The sequence below is a fragment of the Mastigoproctus giganteus genome, chromosome 6, assembly GCF_048544385.1.
Source record: "Mastigoproctus giganteus isolate SK-2022 chromosome 6, ASM4854438v1, whole genome shotgun sequence".
Lineage (NCBI taxonomy): Eukaryota > Metazoa > Arthropoda > Arachnida > Uropygi > Thelyphonidae > Mastigoproctus > Mastigoproctus giganteus.
Window position 1 is genome coordinate 20,969,983 of NC_143580.1, and position 18,806 is coordinate 20,988,788.

Below are 18,806 nucleotides of genomic sequence, written 5' to 3' on the forward strand. Positions count from 1 at the left end.
ATTAGAGATTTTGGATGAGAGTGATGATTTCATCCAAAAATATATTTTTAGTTAGAAGTGTGTTATTAATATTCACATAGCTAATCCAATGTCATCTGAGGGCAGAATGGGGTTGATGATGATCATCATTATCTGAGACATAGCATAATGTCTATTAGGAGTTTCTGTTATTATCACCTAGTGACAGCACTCTTCATTCACTCTGAGTTTGAATATATTAATCAGGTTAATGTGGGTCTCCTCGTTTTAATAATGGTTAGATTTACTTTGATTGGGAATGATCCTGGCTATTTGAATTAGACTTTTTCAAAAGAGGTCTTTGTACAAAACATTTACCTGATCAGATTGGAATTGATAGTCTTCCTGCCAAGCATGGGCTGCCATCTCAGATCTATCAGTGCAGCCGTGCTTGATGTCACTCCTATTAATAAAGACAATTTAAATGTGGACATTGAGTCAGTGTGGTGAGAAATGGCTTGAAGTAAAGGGAAGATGAGAGTAGGGGTACGTAACAAGCCAAATTACTCAGAGAAGTATGACAAAAGGTCTCTTTAGACAACTGAATAGGATAGAAAGTACTATTGTGTCATTATGGATGACTTCAACCTACCTCTTATAGACCGGAATATGTGGCTTGAAAATATCCTATATGATACCTTTTTTTTTATTAACATATAATACATCCAATATGACATACAAGAGTGCTCTAATATCCTATATCTGGTTCTCACTAAGGAGATTAACTATATCAAACACTTGACAATGGGGTAAATCAATATCAGACAGTGACCACAATAGATATGAATGGATAAGTTGCCAATGATCTTGCTCAGGTTGCTGACAAACTGAATGAGTGTTCTGCATCTACATTCAAACAAGAGGAATTTTTTATGGATGGGGATGCCAGACGTGAGTCAAATTCTGGTGGAGAGCTGAATGATTTTGTGATAACTGAAAGAGAAGTAGAGGAGAAATTATTGAAGCTTAACATAAAAAAAAAAAAAAAGGGCAGCTGAGGTGGATGGGATCTATCCAGTTACATTAAAGGAGACAGCAAAAAAGGTAAGAAAACCTTCTATCATGATTATGAGAGCATCCCTGGATTCAGGGAGGTCACAATGGACTGAAGATGTGCAAATGTATCCCCATTTAACAAAAAGGGATCAAAGGTAGGCATGAGTAATTATTACAGACTGTTAGTTTGACTTCTGTTACATGGAAAATAATGAAGTCACTGGTTAAAGAAGTAATCCTGTCCATTTAGACAGGAATGCAGTTATACTGCTGTCACAGAATGGATTTGTTAATGGGCAATCTTGTCTGACCAATTTGACTGGATACTATGACACAGTAACAGAAGAACCTGGATGCAAAAAATAATTCTGACTTTATACACTTAGATTTCAAAAAAGCTTTTGATATTGTTGCACATAAAAGACTGTTATACAAATTGGAACATTGTGGCATTAAGGGCAAGTTTCTGCTATAGATAAAGGGATGGTGGAGTGGGAGAAGACAGTGGTTATCAGTGGCACTGCTCTTCTTGGACTGGGGGACTCAACTAATATTATTAGCTGGGTTCATTGCTGGCCCCATTGTTTTCCATATTTATTAATGATAAATATGGAAAACATACATTAATAATGAAGGCATAATATATTAATGATGAAAGAGATTTCTGGTGCATTAGAAACAACGGCTATTATTTAATGATGAAGGTATATCAGGCTTAATGTCTAAGTACAGATGGTATGAAGGTAGTTAATCACAGTAATCAGAGTATACTACCACAACAAGATCTAGATAAATTATTAGGCAGATGGGCTGAGAAGTGGCAATTGAAGTTTAATATTGACAAATGCAAGGTACTGCATGTGGGGAAGCTTTAATCCCAGATTAATGTAACAGCTGTGTAGTACCACAATTAGGGCAATGGAGAATGAAAAAGATATGTGGGTAATTTTGTGGCTTTTGTGATTGAGAACTTTCAGTTTTTGTTCTTTGCTAGTCCGGCTATTTTGTCACTCAGCCTCATTATTAAGAGGGAGACTATGGGAGGGTGGGGAACCACTAGTATATGTCTTCGTATGATTCTTTATACTGGTTTGCTTGGGTGGTAGTTGTTGCATGTATACTGTAGAAATCCTGAATTCCTTCTTAAATTTAGGGAAGTGCTCCAGCAGATTTGTAAGGACCTGTTTGTACAATGAAAGGTCTAAATTCAATTTAGCCAGGTGGGGATATTTGCTGCTGCAGTCTAGCAAACTCCCAATGTCAGCCTTTTTTGCAGGGAGCTGTTCACTGTAGTAAAGTAGCATCTTTGATTAGTTTGCATCAAGAAACAGGAGAAAATGGTCTTCTATTTCCACTTCAGCTTCTTTAGCCACCTAAACCACCACCAACAAACAGATAATGGATTCAAAAATGGGAACAGAATAACATTTTGAATATAATCACTACCCAAGAAATCTAGTACCAAGTATACTAAGGATAACAAAGATAGAAAATACTAAGGCCAACTTCCGCCAATCTCAGATCTCCTCTCCATTGGGAGTACTGTCCATAATGTTCTCTAGTATGCATCTACAGCACTGCCAAGCACATCCAACCATCCTAGTTTCCAATAGCTTCTCAAACATCCAAGGCCTAATCAGGACTGGACAATAGTGGTGTGGGGACTGGACTTGTAACTTGCCTAATATATATTTGCTTTTAGCTTTGATTACAAAGTGCACTTGTTATAAAGTCACCTAATTATTTCAAAAATGTGTCAATGAATATGAACGACACTGCTTGTATGACATATAATGGTTGTTTGAGGTGCATCCCACAAGATGGCAGCACTATATGCAACAGAGAAAGTCACTGGCAGTACTCAAGTGAAAGTAACAGTGAAAAACAGCATCCTTTTTCTTGCAAGAATAGCATTTTATCATCAGATTTTACATCTGAGCAAGGAAAGTCACACTGAAAGTCTCTCACCAAGTGCCTGTCTGCTTAATTGAAACAGTGAATGACCAAGCACTAGTCTGTTTTAATGGATGTTTACTGTGTGATTCACTGCCACTGCTAAATAAAAAAATGTGATGATAGTGGATTATCCTTGCATAGAAAATTATGCTATTTTCCCTATGTCAACACACACACTCACACTTGGAGTGCTGTCCATATGTTCTCTGATGTGTATAGTGTTGCCAACTTATAGGGGTGATCTATAAACAACAAATATACATTACAAGAGTAATGTCAATCATATTCAGTAGCACATTTGTGAAATATAAAATAGACATTGCTTTAAACAATGATTTAATCAGGAAAATTTAGAGTAAACACGAAATTCCTCCTTCCCCCCACAATACACTTCAATTTATTAGTACACAAATGATAATGGCAGTAATGGGAAATGCAACCTTAACTACTTCCTATTATGCTCATTCATTGCTAATCTAATATCATTCTAACAGGGAGCTAAATGATTTTGTAATAACTGAGAGGAAAATGGAAGAGAAATTGTTGAAGTTAACATAACACCTGCGGTGGATGGGATCTATTCATCTATCCAATTATATTAAGGGAGGCAGCAAAGGAAGTAAGCAAACCCTTAGCAATAATTATGAGAGCATCCTTGGGAACAGGGTAGGTCCCAATGGACTGAAGAAATTTAGTATTAATTTCTTTTAAATTAATACTAAATTTAATCAAGGAAAATTTAGAGTAAGCATGAAATTCCTCCCTCCTTTACAATACACTTCATTTTATTTGTACACAGATGTACTAATAAACTGAAGTGAATTTTGCTAGAAGGGATAAGGAGGTGATCATCTCATTGTATTAGGCAATGGTTAGGCTACAATTTGGGCACTGCATACAGGTCTGGAGGCCTGATTTATGAAGGATATAGAGCTGCTGGAGTGAGTATAGAGAAGGGAAATGAGATTGGTGAGGGGAACAAAGGGATGCTCTTAGCAAGAAAGGCTTCATTTCTGCAAATTGCAGCATCTGGAGAATAGACATCAGCGACATGATCTCATTGAGGTGTTCAAGGCTTTGAATGGATTGAGCAAACTCACCGCTGATGGGATTCTTCCTCTTGCTCAGATCACACACATGAGGGAGCACAAATTAAAATTGAGGAAGGACAGTTGCAGAAGAGATGTGCTGAAGTTTGTCTTTAGCCAGTGAGTGGTTGACTGCTGGAACAAACTTCCATCTGTTGTTTTGGAGGTTGATAGCTTATATAAATTCAAGGAAGAACTAGACAAAAACTATTGGAATGAATGAATTTGGCTGATGCTGTATAAGCTTGCTTTATTGCATCATTTGCCACTTCTAATGCTAATATTAATGAATTTTGAATATTCTTTTACTCTTTTTCATTCCTTTTATTTTTTTTAATCATTTGTTCCAATACCAAATGTTTGTCTCTATGAATTAATGATAGAGTGTATCAGTTTCACATTTTGATAAATCTGGAAACACAGTTGCATCCCTTAACAGAAAGATAACTCAAATACATATCCTATCCAATGCAATAAAACAAATTGCATTGGATAGGATATGTAATACTTGGTTCGGGCTTATGGCTATTTTAGAAATGACATTGTTATCCATGAATAATCCAAACCTCTAGTTTGGATAAATTCAGCCACAGGTTTTTCAGTCAACTGACCTTGAACTGAAGGCTTAAGAATACGTGACTGCATCCTTTAGAAGACAAATTAAAAATTAACTTATTTATTTACTATTCACATACAATTATTAGACATAAATCCTTTACTTACCTGGAATCATCATAGAAAATATGCTGAATACCGTTACCATGGTGAACATCCCAATCCACAATCATTATTCTAAAACAAGAGTAAATATTCTAATTTTATTTCTCGCACATGTATTCATTTCAGTATAATAAATTAGCAAAAAAAATAAGTTTCTCATTAAATATTTCCTATCTCCTATTTCTTTACACTTCTGAATGTTTATTTTTATTGGTAATGAAAAATAACTGCATTAACTCATACTGTTCATACATGTATTTGTTCTTCCTGTGAGGGCTGTGAAGTATTTACAGGTAACCCTCATATAACGCGGTACCTATACAACGTGGTTTCGATATAACGTGGTTTATAAATTGTGGCTACCCTTGTATTACATGGTCATAGTTTCGATATAACGCGATCTACAAATTTTGTATCGCTTTTTTTCACACACTTTTACCACACGACTTAAAAATCAAACTTTATGTTCGTTAAATTTGTGTCTGCTCGTATAACGGGTGTAGTTGCCAGAACCAAATTTATATAAGGGGAAACACGCAAGTACATACATACATTTTTTTGTGTAGTGCCAATTTTTTACCTTATAAAGAGTTAATTGTTGTGCAAGTAGTTATAAATAGTGATATAAATAGTGAATTTATTCGGAGAATACCCCTTGGCGAATAAAAAATTTATTTTTTATAGTAATGGCCACCAAAACTGCAAAAGAAGGAAAAAAAAAACAACATTGAAAAGAAAATTCATTTCTCTCGAAGAAAAAAATTTAAATCTTGGATTGGTTGAAAAATGGAGAAAAACAAGGAGTTGTTGCAAAGGACTTTGAATTTAAATGAATCAACAATTCGTACAATGAAACAAAATGAGCAGAAAATCAGAGATAGTGTTATTGCTGGGTCAATGATAAGTGCAAAGCACGTTGCTCGTGTACGCAATATTTTAATGGAAAAAATGGAGAAATCTAATGGTTTGGATTGAAGATTGAACTCACAAGAAAATGCCTTTGAATGGAAACCTTATTAAACAAAAAGCCCTCAAAATTTATCAATATTTAAAGGAACTTGAACAAGATTTTTCAGAAGAAAGCTCTCAGCATGAATTTTGCGCCAGTAAGGGCTGGTTCAAAATTTTAAAAAGCGATTTTCTTTGCATAATCTTCAGCTCCAAGGAGAATCAGCATCAGCAGACGTAGATGCTGCCGGAAAATTTCCAGAAGTATTTTTAAAAATCATTGAAGAAGTTGTATATAGTGCAGACCAGGTATTCGATGCAGACGAATTTGGGTTAAACTAGAAAAAAAAAACGCACTTATATATCGAAAAATGAAAAAAACAGCTCCTGGATTCAAAGTTTCTAGAGACAGAATTACTCTACTGTTTTGTAGTAATGCATCAGGTGATTACATGACAAAATCAATGTTAATTAACCGATCTTTAAATCCTCGTGCTATGAAAGTGATTGACAAGTCCACCCTCCCTGTTTATTGGAGAGCCAACAAAAAGGCATGGCTTATAGCTAACATATTTGAAAATTGGTTTTTTTAACTGTTTTATGCCTGATATAGAAAGATACACAAAGAAAAAGAATATCGACTTTAAAATTTTACTAATTTTAGATAACGCGCGAGGGCACTCAAAAAATGTAACCCATCTGAATATTAAAATAATTTATTTGCCACCTAATACAATGTCACTTATTCAACCCCTTGATCAAGGGATAATTTCAACATTTAAAGTGTATTATATTCGTCACACACATCTGTGGTGGCGAGGGATTTTCCGATATGGTTGAAAATGAAATTTGTGAATTAATTGATGAAGAAACAGATTTAAATGAGGAGGAATTGGTTCAATTAATAGAAGATGGCAAACCAAATACAAATGGCGAGGAAAGTTCTACTGAAGATTCTGATTGTGCTGAGTCCATTAAAGAGTTCGGTCTAAAGAAATTAGCAGAATGATTAAATCTGGCACAAAAGTTAGGAAGTTATTTTACACATAATGATCCCTCAACAGAGTGCTCGGAAAAATTCAAAAGACAATTGGACAATTGTTTAGCTCCATATTATGAACTTAATAAAAAATTGCAGCATAGTGGTAAGCAAGGTCTTATTACCGACTTTTTGATAAGAAAACCTGCTGAAGTACCCAGTGAGAATTACACAAATGATGTCGAAGAGATTTCAAGTGATAATGACATCTGGCCACTCATAAATAAAGAATATCTACGAAACATTTTTTTAGAAGACAGTGATGACGATTAAAATATCCATTTCTTTAATTTTGAAATTTATGCATTATTTGCAATGAAATTTATGCACAATTCCTAATTTTTATAATTTTATGCTATGTATTTGTTAAATAGTTAGTTACATGAATTCTTGAATGAATAAAATATGTTTTTGTTGAATGTCATTGTTGTTTTTATAATTAAAAAACACTACGGAACATAACCTTACATTTTGTATGAAACCTGAAGCTCACATAACGCGATTTCTATAACGCATGATATTTCTGGAACCTAACCTCCACATTATACAAGGGTTACCTGTACATATATTTACATCTTTAAAGGTTGTTTCATATAATGTGAAAATCTTGAAAATCTTTTGAAACTATCTTGAAATCTTCTAGTACATGCTGTGACCTTTTATTTATATTTCCAATAGAAGACAAGGTTTTAATAGATGATAGCATGAAAATAGCTTCAAAGATGAGAAGAGGTCACACCTATTGGCCATTGTTGTTTGCTTTTAACTTAATAAAAAAAAATAAAATAAAAAATAAATAAAATAAAAGAAAAAAAAAGTTGAAACTCTGGAATTCAGATACAGAAGTTGAAGAAACTGAATCATGTGATAATTAAATATATTATTACTGCATAAAAGAAAACCGTAATGATTTTATGGATTTTTTTAAAATTTTTATTTTATTTTTTTTGACAGTAATTCCCCTCTGGTGTTGGGCAATCAAATCAAAATAAGACCAACTTAATATTTGAATGTGGGGAAAAAAAAAAAATCTTCATTTTTAAAACTTAAAATTGCTATGGAAAATGCACTGCCCCAAGGTCACATGTATTTATCAAACTGACTGCTAAAAGGATTAAGAATACTTGTGTTGAAAAGTAGGTAAAAAATATGAATTGTGCTTTTAGTTTATTAAGGTATAATAATACAGGGTGTCTATAAATTACTCATATGTTTATGAACTTGATTAAAATTTTAATGTAACAGGTACAGTAAAACAGTTTGCTGCACTTAATAAAGCAATGCAAAGAATTTCTTATCATACAATCACACTTCAGTAAACCTCTACATGGGCACTTTTGGTAGTACGTAGAATGTCAAGACAGTAGCCAATTTCATTCCAAATGTTTTGGAGCATCTCTTGAGAAATGGAAGTCACTGCCTGTTCAATCTGTGACATTAATTTTTTTTTGCATACACCTTGTCCTTTATGTAACCCCATATAAAGAAATCCATAGGTGTGATATCCGAAAAATGATGAGACCACGGAATTATTGAGGAAATCACGCACATGCAAACTCCACTGTGGTGGTGTCCAGTATTGATGGTAGACCATATACAAGCTCCATTGTGGTAGTGCCCCATCTTACTGACAGGCCACATGCAGCTGCATATCTTCCAGCTGGTGCAAAAAATAATTCGAGCACATCTAGGTAATTTGCAGAGTTAACAGTTTTTTGTGGCAGAGGTTGATCCTTGAGGTTCTCACAGACATTCTCTCAGATATGACAGACAAGCTGTACTTGCTACCTGGGAGTCTAAAACGCTGATGGAAATGATATTCGGGTGACACTCAAGTCAAGTGGACCCAATTTCGGCGAAGTCCGAACGGTCTACGACAGCCAAATCCTCTGCTTGCACCTTCACGATGGTGGGACTGTTAGTAATCCTGGGTATAACCTTCATGCACAAGTACATGGTGGGTGACCACCCAGGTGTGAACCAACGTAAGCAGGGGTCGAGGTGTGGCGCCCACACCACATGGAGGAACGCCGCCCCTCTATGTTACCAGGCAGTACTAGGTGGTAGATGACTCTCATCAACCGGTGAAATACCACCACTTTGCTTATTGGAGGCTTGAAGTGGTGGAACCGATGTTTAGTCTCTAGAGCTAAGTTCCGGCCAACCCTTCCCTATCTCTTCCATCATGCAGTATGATTGATGATTTTTGAGGTTATGACGAATGTCGTGGCGAGATCCAATATTCCTTACATTTCGAGGGTACAGCTCTAAAACGGTGTTCGCAGGCCGGCCGCTAGTTAGTACACCGGACTGAACCTATTGGTAACTCTCTAGGAAGCTTCCGGATCAGCTAGTGTATAATCTTGCTACCTCTACTCTGCCAGATAGTGACTGGAGGGAGTCCGAGTAGTGTGTGTGCGGGGAGCATTGTCGAGGCCACGTTATGTCAAGGATCTGGGTATATTCTTACCACATGTACGCCATATCCAAAAATTTCATTACTTCATACAGCATGTCCCACCCACTTTTTCTTACTATTGAACACACCATGAATTGTCAAAATAATAGAGCAAGCTTATCTGCGAAAAGATCTAAACCTCCCAAGCACTTCCTAATTCATTTCACAAATATACGTGGTCTCAATTCTAATCTCAACGATGTCCATTTCCACTTGCAGTCTTCCAAACCCCATGTACTTTTTCTGACTGAATCTCAGTTATTGGTTGATTCAACTACTGCTCATCTCAGATGTCCAAATTATTTGCTGTATGATTCCTTTCGCCTCAAAGGTGGTACTTGTGCATATGTCCATTCTGATATTCTCTGTCAGAGACTTGGCAATTTGGAATCTCCTCTCTTTGATCTTTTCTGGCTTAAAATCTCTCTACCTCATTGTGTCAAATTCATCTGTTGTCTCTACCGTTCTCCCAACTCCACTAATCACTTGGAGCTCTTTGACTTCCTCTCTTTGCAACGTGACTTTCTCCAGTCCAACTTTCCTAACAGTGAGGTAATTTTCCTTGGTGATTTTAATGTTCACAACTCCAGCTGGCTTCCGTTTTCTAGTCACACCGACCCAGCAGGTCGAGATGCTGAGGCTTTTGCAATTACTAATGACCTAGCACAGATTGTCCATTTACCTACAAGAATACCGGACAATCCTAATCATACAGCCAATACACTTGATCTTTTTCTCACAAACAACCCTTCTAAGTACAAGGTCGAAGTGAGAGGGCCTTTAGGCACTTCAGATCACAACTTGGTGATTGTCTCTTCTCCAATGGAACCTTTATCTCATGGCTATTCCCAACCTCGTATTGTTTGGCATTACAAGAATGCAAAATGGGATGACCTGCGAGACTTCTTTTCTTCTTTTCCTTGGTCTGATTACTGTTTCAAAACTTCTGATATCAACGTTTGCTCAGATCGTGTCAGTGAAATTATTCTTGCAGGAATGGAATCCTTTATCCCACACTCCACTTTAAAATCTCGTCCTTTATCTAAACCTTGGTTTTCCAATAAATGTGCTAAGGCTGTCCAAGAGAAGAATGTTGCATATCGTAATTGGCTTGTTTCTAATTCTTCAGTTTCATTTTCTGCCTACACCAAAGCTCGCAACAATTGTAAAGCAGTTATTAATCAGTCCAAACTAGAGTTTGAACAGGCTAAGAGTAGAAAACTTGCTTCTTGCTCTAATGGTAGCCGAGCAGTCTGGTCTCTTGCCAAAGCTATTGGCCGCAACTTTTGCCCATCTCTGCTCCCACATCTGTCCAAACCAGATGGTTCTGTTGTCACTTCAGCCAAGGATAAAGCTGACCTGCTAGCATCCCATTTTTCTTCGAGCTCATGTATTAATGATCTTGGTAAAACACCTCCCACCATTCCTAACACACTCCATTCAATGCCTCCTGTGGTCTTCCGTCAAAAGGATATCAGAAGGATTTTGATGAATCTTGATGCTAAGAAAGCTCCAGGTTCGGATGGTATTTCTCCACGTGTTCTCAAAACCTGTGCTCCTGAACTTACTCCTATTCTTTGCCGCCTTTTTTCACTTTCTTATTCCAAAGGTGTTTTTCCTTCTGCTTGGAAATTTGCTCATATCCAGTCAGTTCCTAAAAAGGGTGACAAATCCCTCCCATCCAATTATCGTCCCATTGCAATTACTTCTACTCTTTCTAAAGTAATGGAGAAACCAATTAACCGCCAACTCTTAAACTACCTAGAAACCTTCCGCCTGATCAACGATCGCTAGTATGGATTCCATCAGTGTCGATCCACTGGTGATATTCTGGCTTATGTTACCCATTTATGGACTAATTCAATGGAAAGGTTCGGTGAAACACAAGTAGTTGCTCTTGACATCTCAAAGGCTTTTGATCGTGTTTGGCATAAAGGTCTTCTAAACAAGCTTCCATCTTATGGTTTACCAACTGTTTTTAGTAATTGGTTATCCAGTTTTCTCTCTGATCGCTCACTGAGGGTGATGGTACATGGCTCTCTGTCTTCTAACTTCTCCACTAATGCCGGTGTCCCCCAAGGTTCAGTTCTTTCCCCCACTCTTTTCCTCTTGTATATCAATGGCCTTCTTCCATTGACTGGAAATCTTATCCATAGTTTTGCCGATGATAGCACATTGCATTCAACTTTCCATTTTGAGAAACCTTGTCCTGCTCAATCAGCTTCAAGTTCTCGAAAATCTGCTGCCAATTCCTTAAATGCCAATCTTCAGGTAATTCTCCAGTGGGGCAAAGACAACTTAGTTGATTTCAACCCTTCTAAAACTCAGTCTTGTCTTATATCTCGCAAAAAGGATTCTTCTGCTCCTATGCTTATCTTTAGTGACACTCCGACTTCTAGGCAAAATGATATATCTCTTTTGGGGATTACCCTGACTTCTAATCTCTCTTGGCACAAGCACATTACAAATATTGCTTCCTCTGCATCTAAAAAACTTGGTTTTCTCTTTCGCTCTCGACGTTACTTTTCTTCCAAACAGCTGCTCACTCTGTATAAATCGCAAATCCGCCCTGCCATGGAATATTGTTCCCACATCTGGGGTGGTACCCCCAAAACCTCTCTCAGGCTTCTTAATTCCATTCAGAAGAGGGCAGTTAGGTTAATTAATGATTCATCTCTAACAGTCTCTCTCCACTCGCTTTCTCATAGATGCACTGTTTCTGCTGCATGCCTCTTCTACAGATACTTCCATGGGCACTGTTCTTCTGAATTGGCTTCTTTAATTCCCACTCTCTCTTTCAAAACAGTCCGAACATGTGCCGCCACCAGCCAACATCCATTTACTGTCCAACTTCAAACCCACAGAACCAACTTTTCATCTTCCTCATTTATTCATTCAACTGCCATTTTCTGGAACAACCTTCCTTCATACGTATTTCCTGAAAATTACAATCTACAGAAGTTCAAGTCCAATGTCAACAAATATCTTCTTTCGTCTTCTCAACCTCCAACCCAAGCACGGTACTAAGTACTATAGGTTCTAATACCTCTCGTGTTTGGGGTTCACATAAAAAAAAAAAAAAAAAAAGGCCTAATCACCTGAAGGACAGTGTGCACCTACATTTACCTTGGGACTATCACGCTTGTGTTCCCGAACTGAGTAAAGATTTTCAGATTTGCATATGTGATAACTGTATCTGTTAATTTTACCAAACAGGTGGCATGTCATCATCACCGAAAAGACATTTTACAGAAAGTGCTCATCTTCGTCATTTGAGAATGTGAACAGCAAATTCCTCTAATCGCAAGGCTTAAATTCCTGGATGATTTGAACTTTGTAAGCATAAGATTTCAATCTCTTGCAAACCATCCTGTGCAATGTTGCTCATGGTATTTGCGGTTGCAAGCATAGATTTTGTAGGACTTTGGGTAAACACTTCCTGAATTTCCTTTATCTGCAGCTACACTAGGGTTACCTGTTCTTTTCTGGTGCAGGACACTGCTGGTTTCTTGAACCTGTTTCAACCATCACCTCACTATCATTTCATTTTCCCACTAAAATTGGCAATCCACAGCCACATTGCTTTCTCCTGCACTGTTGCCATTTTAATGATGTACTGTTACAATGCTTGATGGGATCTCTGCTTATTTAAAAAAAAAAACAAAAAAACAACCAGGAGTTAATTAAGCATGGGAAGGGTAAAAAAAGTGAAGTCTCTTCCATATAAGTCAGGAGAGCTAACAAGTTTAATAATGATTATCACTTAAAAATTTTATCTTATAGCAGATTTAAGAATGCATTAGGTTTGTCTTGCTTATTTTATTTATCTAGGCTGACAGACTGATTACTTTTGCTCATTACCTTTCAACAGCATATTTCGTTTGGGCATATTTGGCACCAATAGCTACAGAGTTAAATATACAAAATCCACAAGCTTCATTCTCTTCTGCATGGTGACCTGGTGGTCTTATGATGGCTACTCCATTCTGGCACTGTAAAGAAAAATATTTATAAAATAAATAGAAGCTTGCAGTAGTTAACACCTTTACTACTGCCAATATCAGAAAGCTATTAAGTTAATAAAAACACGAAAGATTATTCAAACTTATAGTACTCTAGTACAATAGATGAATTGAGGGTTAGGGAGGCTGAAAACCTTGTTGACATTGCACTTTGTGAATTTATGTACCTTTTAATATGTGCTGAATATACAGGGTGATTCACTACCAGTGCGACAAACTTGAAGGAGGTGTAGGGGGCACAAAGACGAATCGGAATCACATAGCATTGCAGGGTCCGAAATGCCTTCGTCATGCAGTAGAGGACGTTGAACGGCAGGTCACGTGAACAGCGATCCCGCTGGAAGTCAGCATTTTGCGAACCGTTTCTGTTGAAGAAACCAAGTAGCAAAAGTCCTCTGGAGTGGATAATCCGCAGGCTCCAATGATTGGACGCGTTGCAGATGGTATGAACTAATTTGGTTTGTTGACAGTATCCTCCATACAGTGGATTGGGAAATACCCAATCGTTGGCCTATCGCTCGAGTACTCGTACTCGGATTGCCTTCTGCAAGACGTAGGACATTCTCCTCATTGTCTGGCGTCCTCGTCGTTCGCTCTCGATTCATGGTACCTCTTGTGAAACAACCAGTCTCACGTAACCTTCTCATCATACGATTAAAATGGTATGATAAGGAGCACGCCTGTGCGGGAAACGTTCCTGATACAAGCACAGAGCGGCGCACCCGTTACAGTCCGCAGCTCCATACGCGAGGTGAATGTCGCCAGTTCAATGTTTGAATACTCGTCCATCCTACTGCCTCGGGAACCGGTTCGCAAATGCTGACTTCCAGCGGGATCGCTGTTCACGCGACCTCCTGTTCAACGTCTTCTACTGCATGACGAAGGCATTTCGGACCCTGCAATGCTATGTGATTCTGATTCGTCTTTGTGCCCCCTACACCTCCTGCAAGTTTGTCGCACTGGTAGTGAATCACCGTGTATACACCGATGAGCCAAAACATTATGACCACCTACCTAATGTGATGTTGGTCTTCCATGTGCAGCCAAAACAGCTCATACCTGGCGAGACATGGATGCTACAAGATTTCTAAATGTGTCTTGTGGTATCTGACGTCTGCCACCTACCTAAACATCATCACAACACGTAACCAGTAGATCCTTTAACTCCTGTAAGGTCCGTAGTTCAGACATGGGAGATTGGAGTTGATGCGATTGATGTCTGGGGAATTGGGAGGCCAGGGCAATACCTGGAAGTCTTCCTCATGTTCCACGAACCAGTCTCGAACAATCTGGGCGGTGTGGCATGGCTCATTATCCTGCTGAAAGACAGCACCGCCAGAGGGGAAAACCATTGCCATGAAAGGGTGTACCTGGTCGGCAATGATGTTTAGGTAGGTGGCAGACGTCAGGGTGCCAGGCACATGGATGACTGGACCCGGGGTATCCCAGCAGAACATCGCCCAAAGCATGACACCACTGCCACCGGCTTGTTTTTGTCCCACGGTGCATCCAGGTGCCATCACTTCCCTAAGACAACACACACGTACCCGGACATCCACATAGTGCAACAGGAAACGTGATTCATTGAAACTGACCTTCTTCCAATCACTCAAGGTCCAGTTTCGATGGTAGTGTGCCCATTGTAGGCACTGTTGTCAGCGAGCCGTGGTTAGCATGGGCATTTGGAGTAGCCTACAGCTCCGCAGCCCCATTTTCAGCAGGGTTCGATATACCGTGTATTTTGACACATTACTCCTATCACCAGCATTCAAATTACCGGTGAGTTGCACAACAGTTGCCATGTACCATCCGGGAGAGCCTTTGCTCACCTCGAGCATCGATGAGCCGTGGTCATCCAACACCTTGCCAGTGGTTCGTGGGTTTTTCCCTCCTCAGACCACTTTCGGTAGGTATAACCATGGCTGACCATGAGCACCCCACTAGCCATGCCATTTCGGATATGCTCTGACCCAGTTATCTGGCCATTACAATTTGGCCTTTGTCAAACTCGCTTAAGTTCACTGCTTTTCCCATCTGAAGAACAAGAGTAACGTTGATTAACAGAGCTCAGAATCAGGTGTTTTTTATACTGTGTCCTGACCCGCATACACTCCATGGTTCACCTGCAGTTGCTTCGATTTGCAAAACGACTCGCTGGTCATAATTTTTTGGCTCATCGGTGTATACAGGGATAGATTGTTCTGGAGATCAGAAGCAGAGGGAATAAACTAAGAAAAACACCTGATTAAGTTCTTAGAGCTCCTAACTATACTAAGAAATAACAAGAGATACAGTGCAATTGATTAAATTTAATGAAATAATCACAAATTTTCATCATTAGAATAACTGTTTAATCAGTTGATAATAAGAATCTGTTCAATTCTTAATGAACAATTCAAAATGTAAATGCATTAAATTTAAACGAATACAACTTAATGTTCATTGTGTTACTTCTTAGTACAGTAGAACAGAGAGAGAGAAAACAACTCTATTCAGTGATTTTAAGTGTTGTATAGGAAATGGGTTTGAACAAAGAGATACCACTTTAAAATTATAATTTAGCTAATTTAACTTATTATATTCTTATAATTTGTACTGAGGAAACAGAACAGAATATTTTCCATGAAACATCTGTGCAAGTCAGTTTTATGCATTCTATTCACCAACAGTAGAGAAATAAAATTGGTTATACAACTGGTGTTTTTCCATAGAATTATACTTTTAGTAATGACCATTCTTATAGCATGTAAATATTAAGATAATTTATTCAGTTAATAACTAAATTGGTTATTAACTGGAATTTTATTACTATGCTAGTATTAATTAAATAAACATGTCTTAATATTCATGTGGTATGAGTGTGGTCACTACTAAGTATAATTCAATGTGAATGTTGTGGAATGCACTTGAAATGTTGATTGTGGATGTTGTGGAATGCACTTGAAATGTTGATTGTGGATGTTGTGGAATGCACTCACTTGAAATGTTGATTGTGGATGTTGTGGGATGCATTCACTTGAAATGTTGATTGTGGATGTTGTGGAATGCACTTCTTGAAAAGCAGGCCTCATTCACCCATAGGCTCATGGTAAGGAATACAGGACATCAGTACCTTCCTGTCAGCCACATACAGGTGGTTTTCCATGGTGGAAAGTCCCTAGGTAGCAGTGCATGGACTCCTTGAATACGACAGGGATTATCTCTTATTCCTGTAACATTTCCTACACAAAAGACTGTGATGTTCCCATACATGATGCCACTCTTTCTTGTATTCAGACTGTGGTCAATGGTGTCCATTATTCCTTTCACTAAATCCAAGTTATGGACTGCTTGTAAAACAGTATACATATGATAGGCCTACAGTTAACCAATTTCATGTAGTCTCTAACTTACTAAAACAATTATACAACTATCAGGTTGACGATGATTTAGATATTTTTGAGCATAATGCCTGGCAAACTGCAGTACCATTTCAATACATTTGCCATACCAGATGCATACCACCAGCTATTTACAAATAAATGAGATTGTTCCAGTCAAAATGAGACAGTTTTTATCGGAACCTGGAGCCTTTTATTACACCGAGTGATATAATGATGTAGCAAAAGAAATTACAGTAACGTGATTAGGGAAAAAAAGTAGAAATTTGGGTTTAAATATTTAAATTTTTTAAATTTTGCAAGTTACAAATTCTTTCCTCAAAGTTTGCCATGAAATATGAGAGCAAGCGCTATCCAGAATTCTACTACTTGAATACATACTGATAAAATAAATAGCTGATAATATCAGCCTTGGTAACAGAAACCATTTGCAAAATCTATGCAGTACCTATACATTGCAAGGACATTTATAATTTTTTATTTTTTATTTTGAAAAAATGACAAATTTTTAATTTAATAAGCATTAACTAATAAACATATATCAGTTTATCAAACTAATAAACTAATATCAGCTTATAAATACTTACCTCATTGGAAAGTACGGCATCTATCGCTTGGAGTAAGCAACCAGTTGCTAAAGTTGCACATTTAAAAGTTGCCTGGAAAAGAGAAAGAGAAATAATCAAACAATAAACCACATTAATATTTATGTTAGTATTAACACAGAAAATGACTTTAATTATAATTATTATCATCACAGAATTAAGCCAAAACTGATATGTACAAATTAACATGCTCTGGTAATAGTTTGGCCCTTTTGGAATCGATTGACATCACTTGCTCAGGAGCAAAAAAAAAAAAAAAAAAAAAAGGACCTGGCTTTCCCCCCCCCCCCTCCACAATTTATATTGTTTAAACTGCTATTTAATTCTTAGGTCAAAAGAATGTACCTATGTTTCATCATTATGAAATGACATAGGAATCAGACTTACATACCATCTGACCAACTTTCATCCAGAGATCAAAATTTTTGTAACCCAAGTAAGCAGAAATTTTTTTCATATGCTATGCCACAATTTAATCATTTGTTTTTGCTAAGCTCACAGCCTCAGAAATTTGTCAGATCATTAATCAGTAGTTACTCCTTATGACTTCACAGACATAGTGACAGTTTAGGAGTGATGTTAGAAGGCCTCCCCAATCAAGGATTGTCTAATCTAAATTCAGCTGCCCACTTAAAAGTAGCACATGAAGGGACAAGCTCTCATCAGATGTTCACCATATCAGCTTGTTGATTGAGACCCCCTCTACAGACATTTGATTACTGCTTTCACTTCCAGATTCTCAGTTTTCCATGCAGTTTCATGTTTGTAAAATGAAAAAAAAAAAAAAAAAAGAATTAATGTAAAACAAAATTTGCCGGGTAAATACAAAAAGAATTTATTATTTTAAGATATTAATTTCATGAATGTATAAACATTCTTTCTTGGTAAAAATTAGAACTTGTGGGATATTCTTTGTATATATCAGCTCCTTCTGGCATTTTGTCATTCAGGGTGGGTCCCATACTGATGTATGTGGTTCAGCAACTGACATCCTTGTGTATGAAGTGTTATTCAAAAGTTATGAGAATGTATTTAAAAATAAACATTAATTTAACTTACCTAATTTTGCACCATGTTTCCTACCAAATGAGTTTTAACTCCCATGGGTCTTAAACGCACAGAGTCCAGTAATTTTTATATCATTAACAGCAAGTTTGAAATCATTTTATCACAATACTATCAAGTGCCTCCTGAAATTTTCACTGAATCTCCAAGACAGAATTAGTATTATTAAAAGGATGCAAAGGAAGCAAAGCTAAAAGAGCAGCAGTTAAAAAAATAAAAAGCATTTACTCAGTCCAATTGACCATTCCTTCTAATCTTTGTCAATTCTCCTTTAAATGTATTCAAACCACCCACTTTCCAACACAAGATGAAAGCTCATTACAACAATCAATGATTTTCAGGATGAATGAGAATTTCCAAGTTGTCAAATGAACTAATTAGACTCATGGCAGGAAAGAAAAATGCATGGGTTGCATATAAATTATCAGGCAACAGAGAAGCCTATGGCAGATATAAGCTAGTCTGTAATCAAGTCACAGGAGATTAGGCAAGTGAATGCAGATTATGAGAA

General features: G+C 37.3%; 1 protein-coding gene across 5 annotated transcripts in view; it reads right to left on the reverse strand.

The window, feature by feature from the left end:
- LOC150084061 (protein deacetylase HDAC6-like) overlaps window positions 1-18,806 on the reverse strand; it is a 463,437-nt gene that overhangs the window by 120,972 nt on the left and 323,659 nt on the right. For all 5 annotated transcript variants that reach the window (XM_090375877.1, XM_090375876.1, XM_090375878.1 and 2 more), the window contains 3 exons: window positions 17,213-17,284; window positions 13,085-13,215; window positions 4,782-4,850 (listed from right to left, as the gene is read on the reverse strand). In XM_090375877.1, the coding sequence (XP_090232003.1) occupies window positions 4,782-4,850; window positions 13,085-13,215; window positions 17,213-17,284 (272 nt within the window). The remainder of the gene's footprint in view (window positions 1-4,781; window positions 4,851-13,084; window positions 13,216-17,212; window positions 17,285-18,806) is intronic.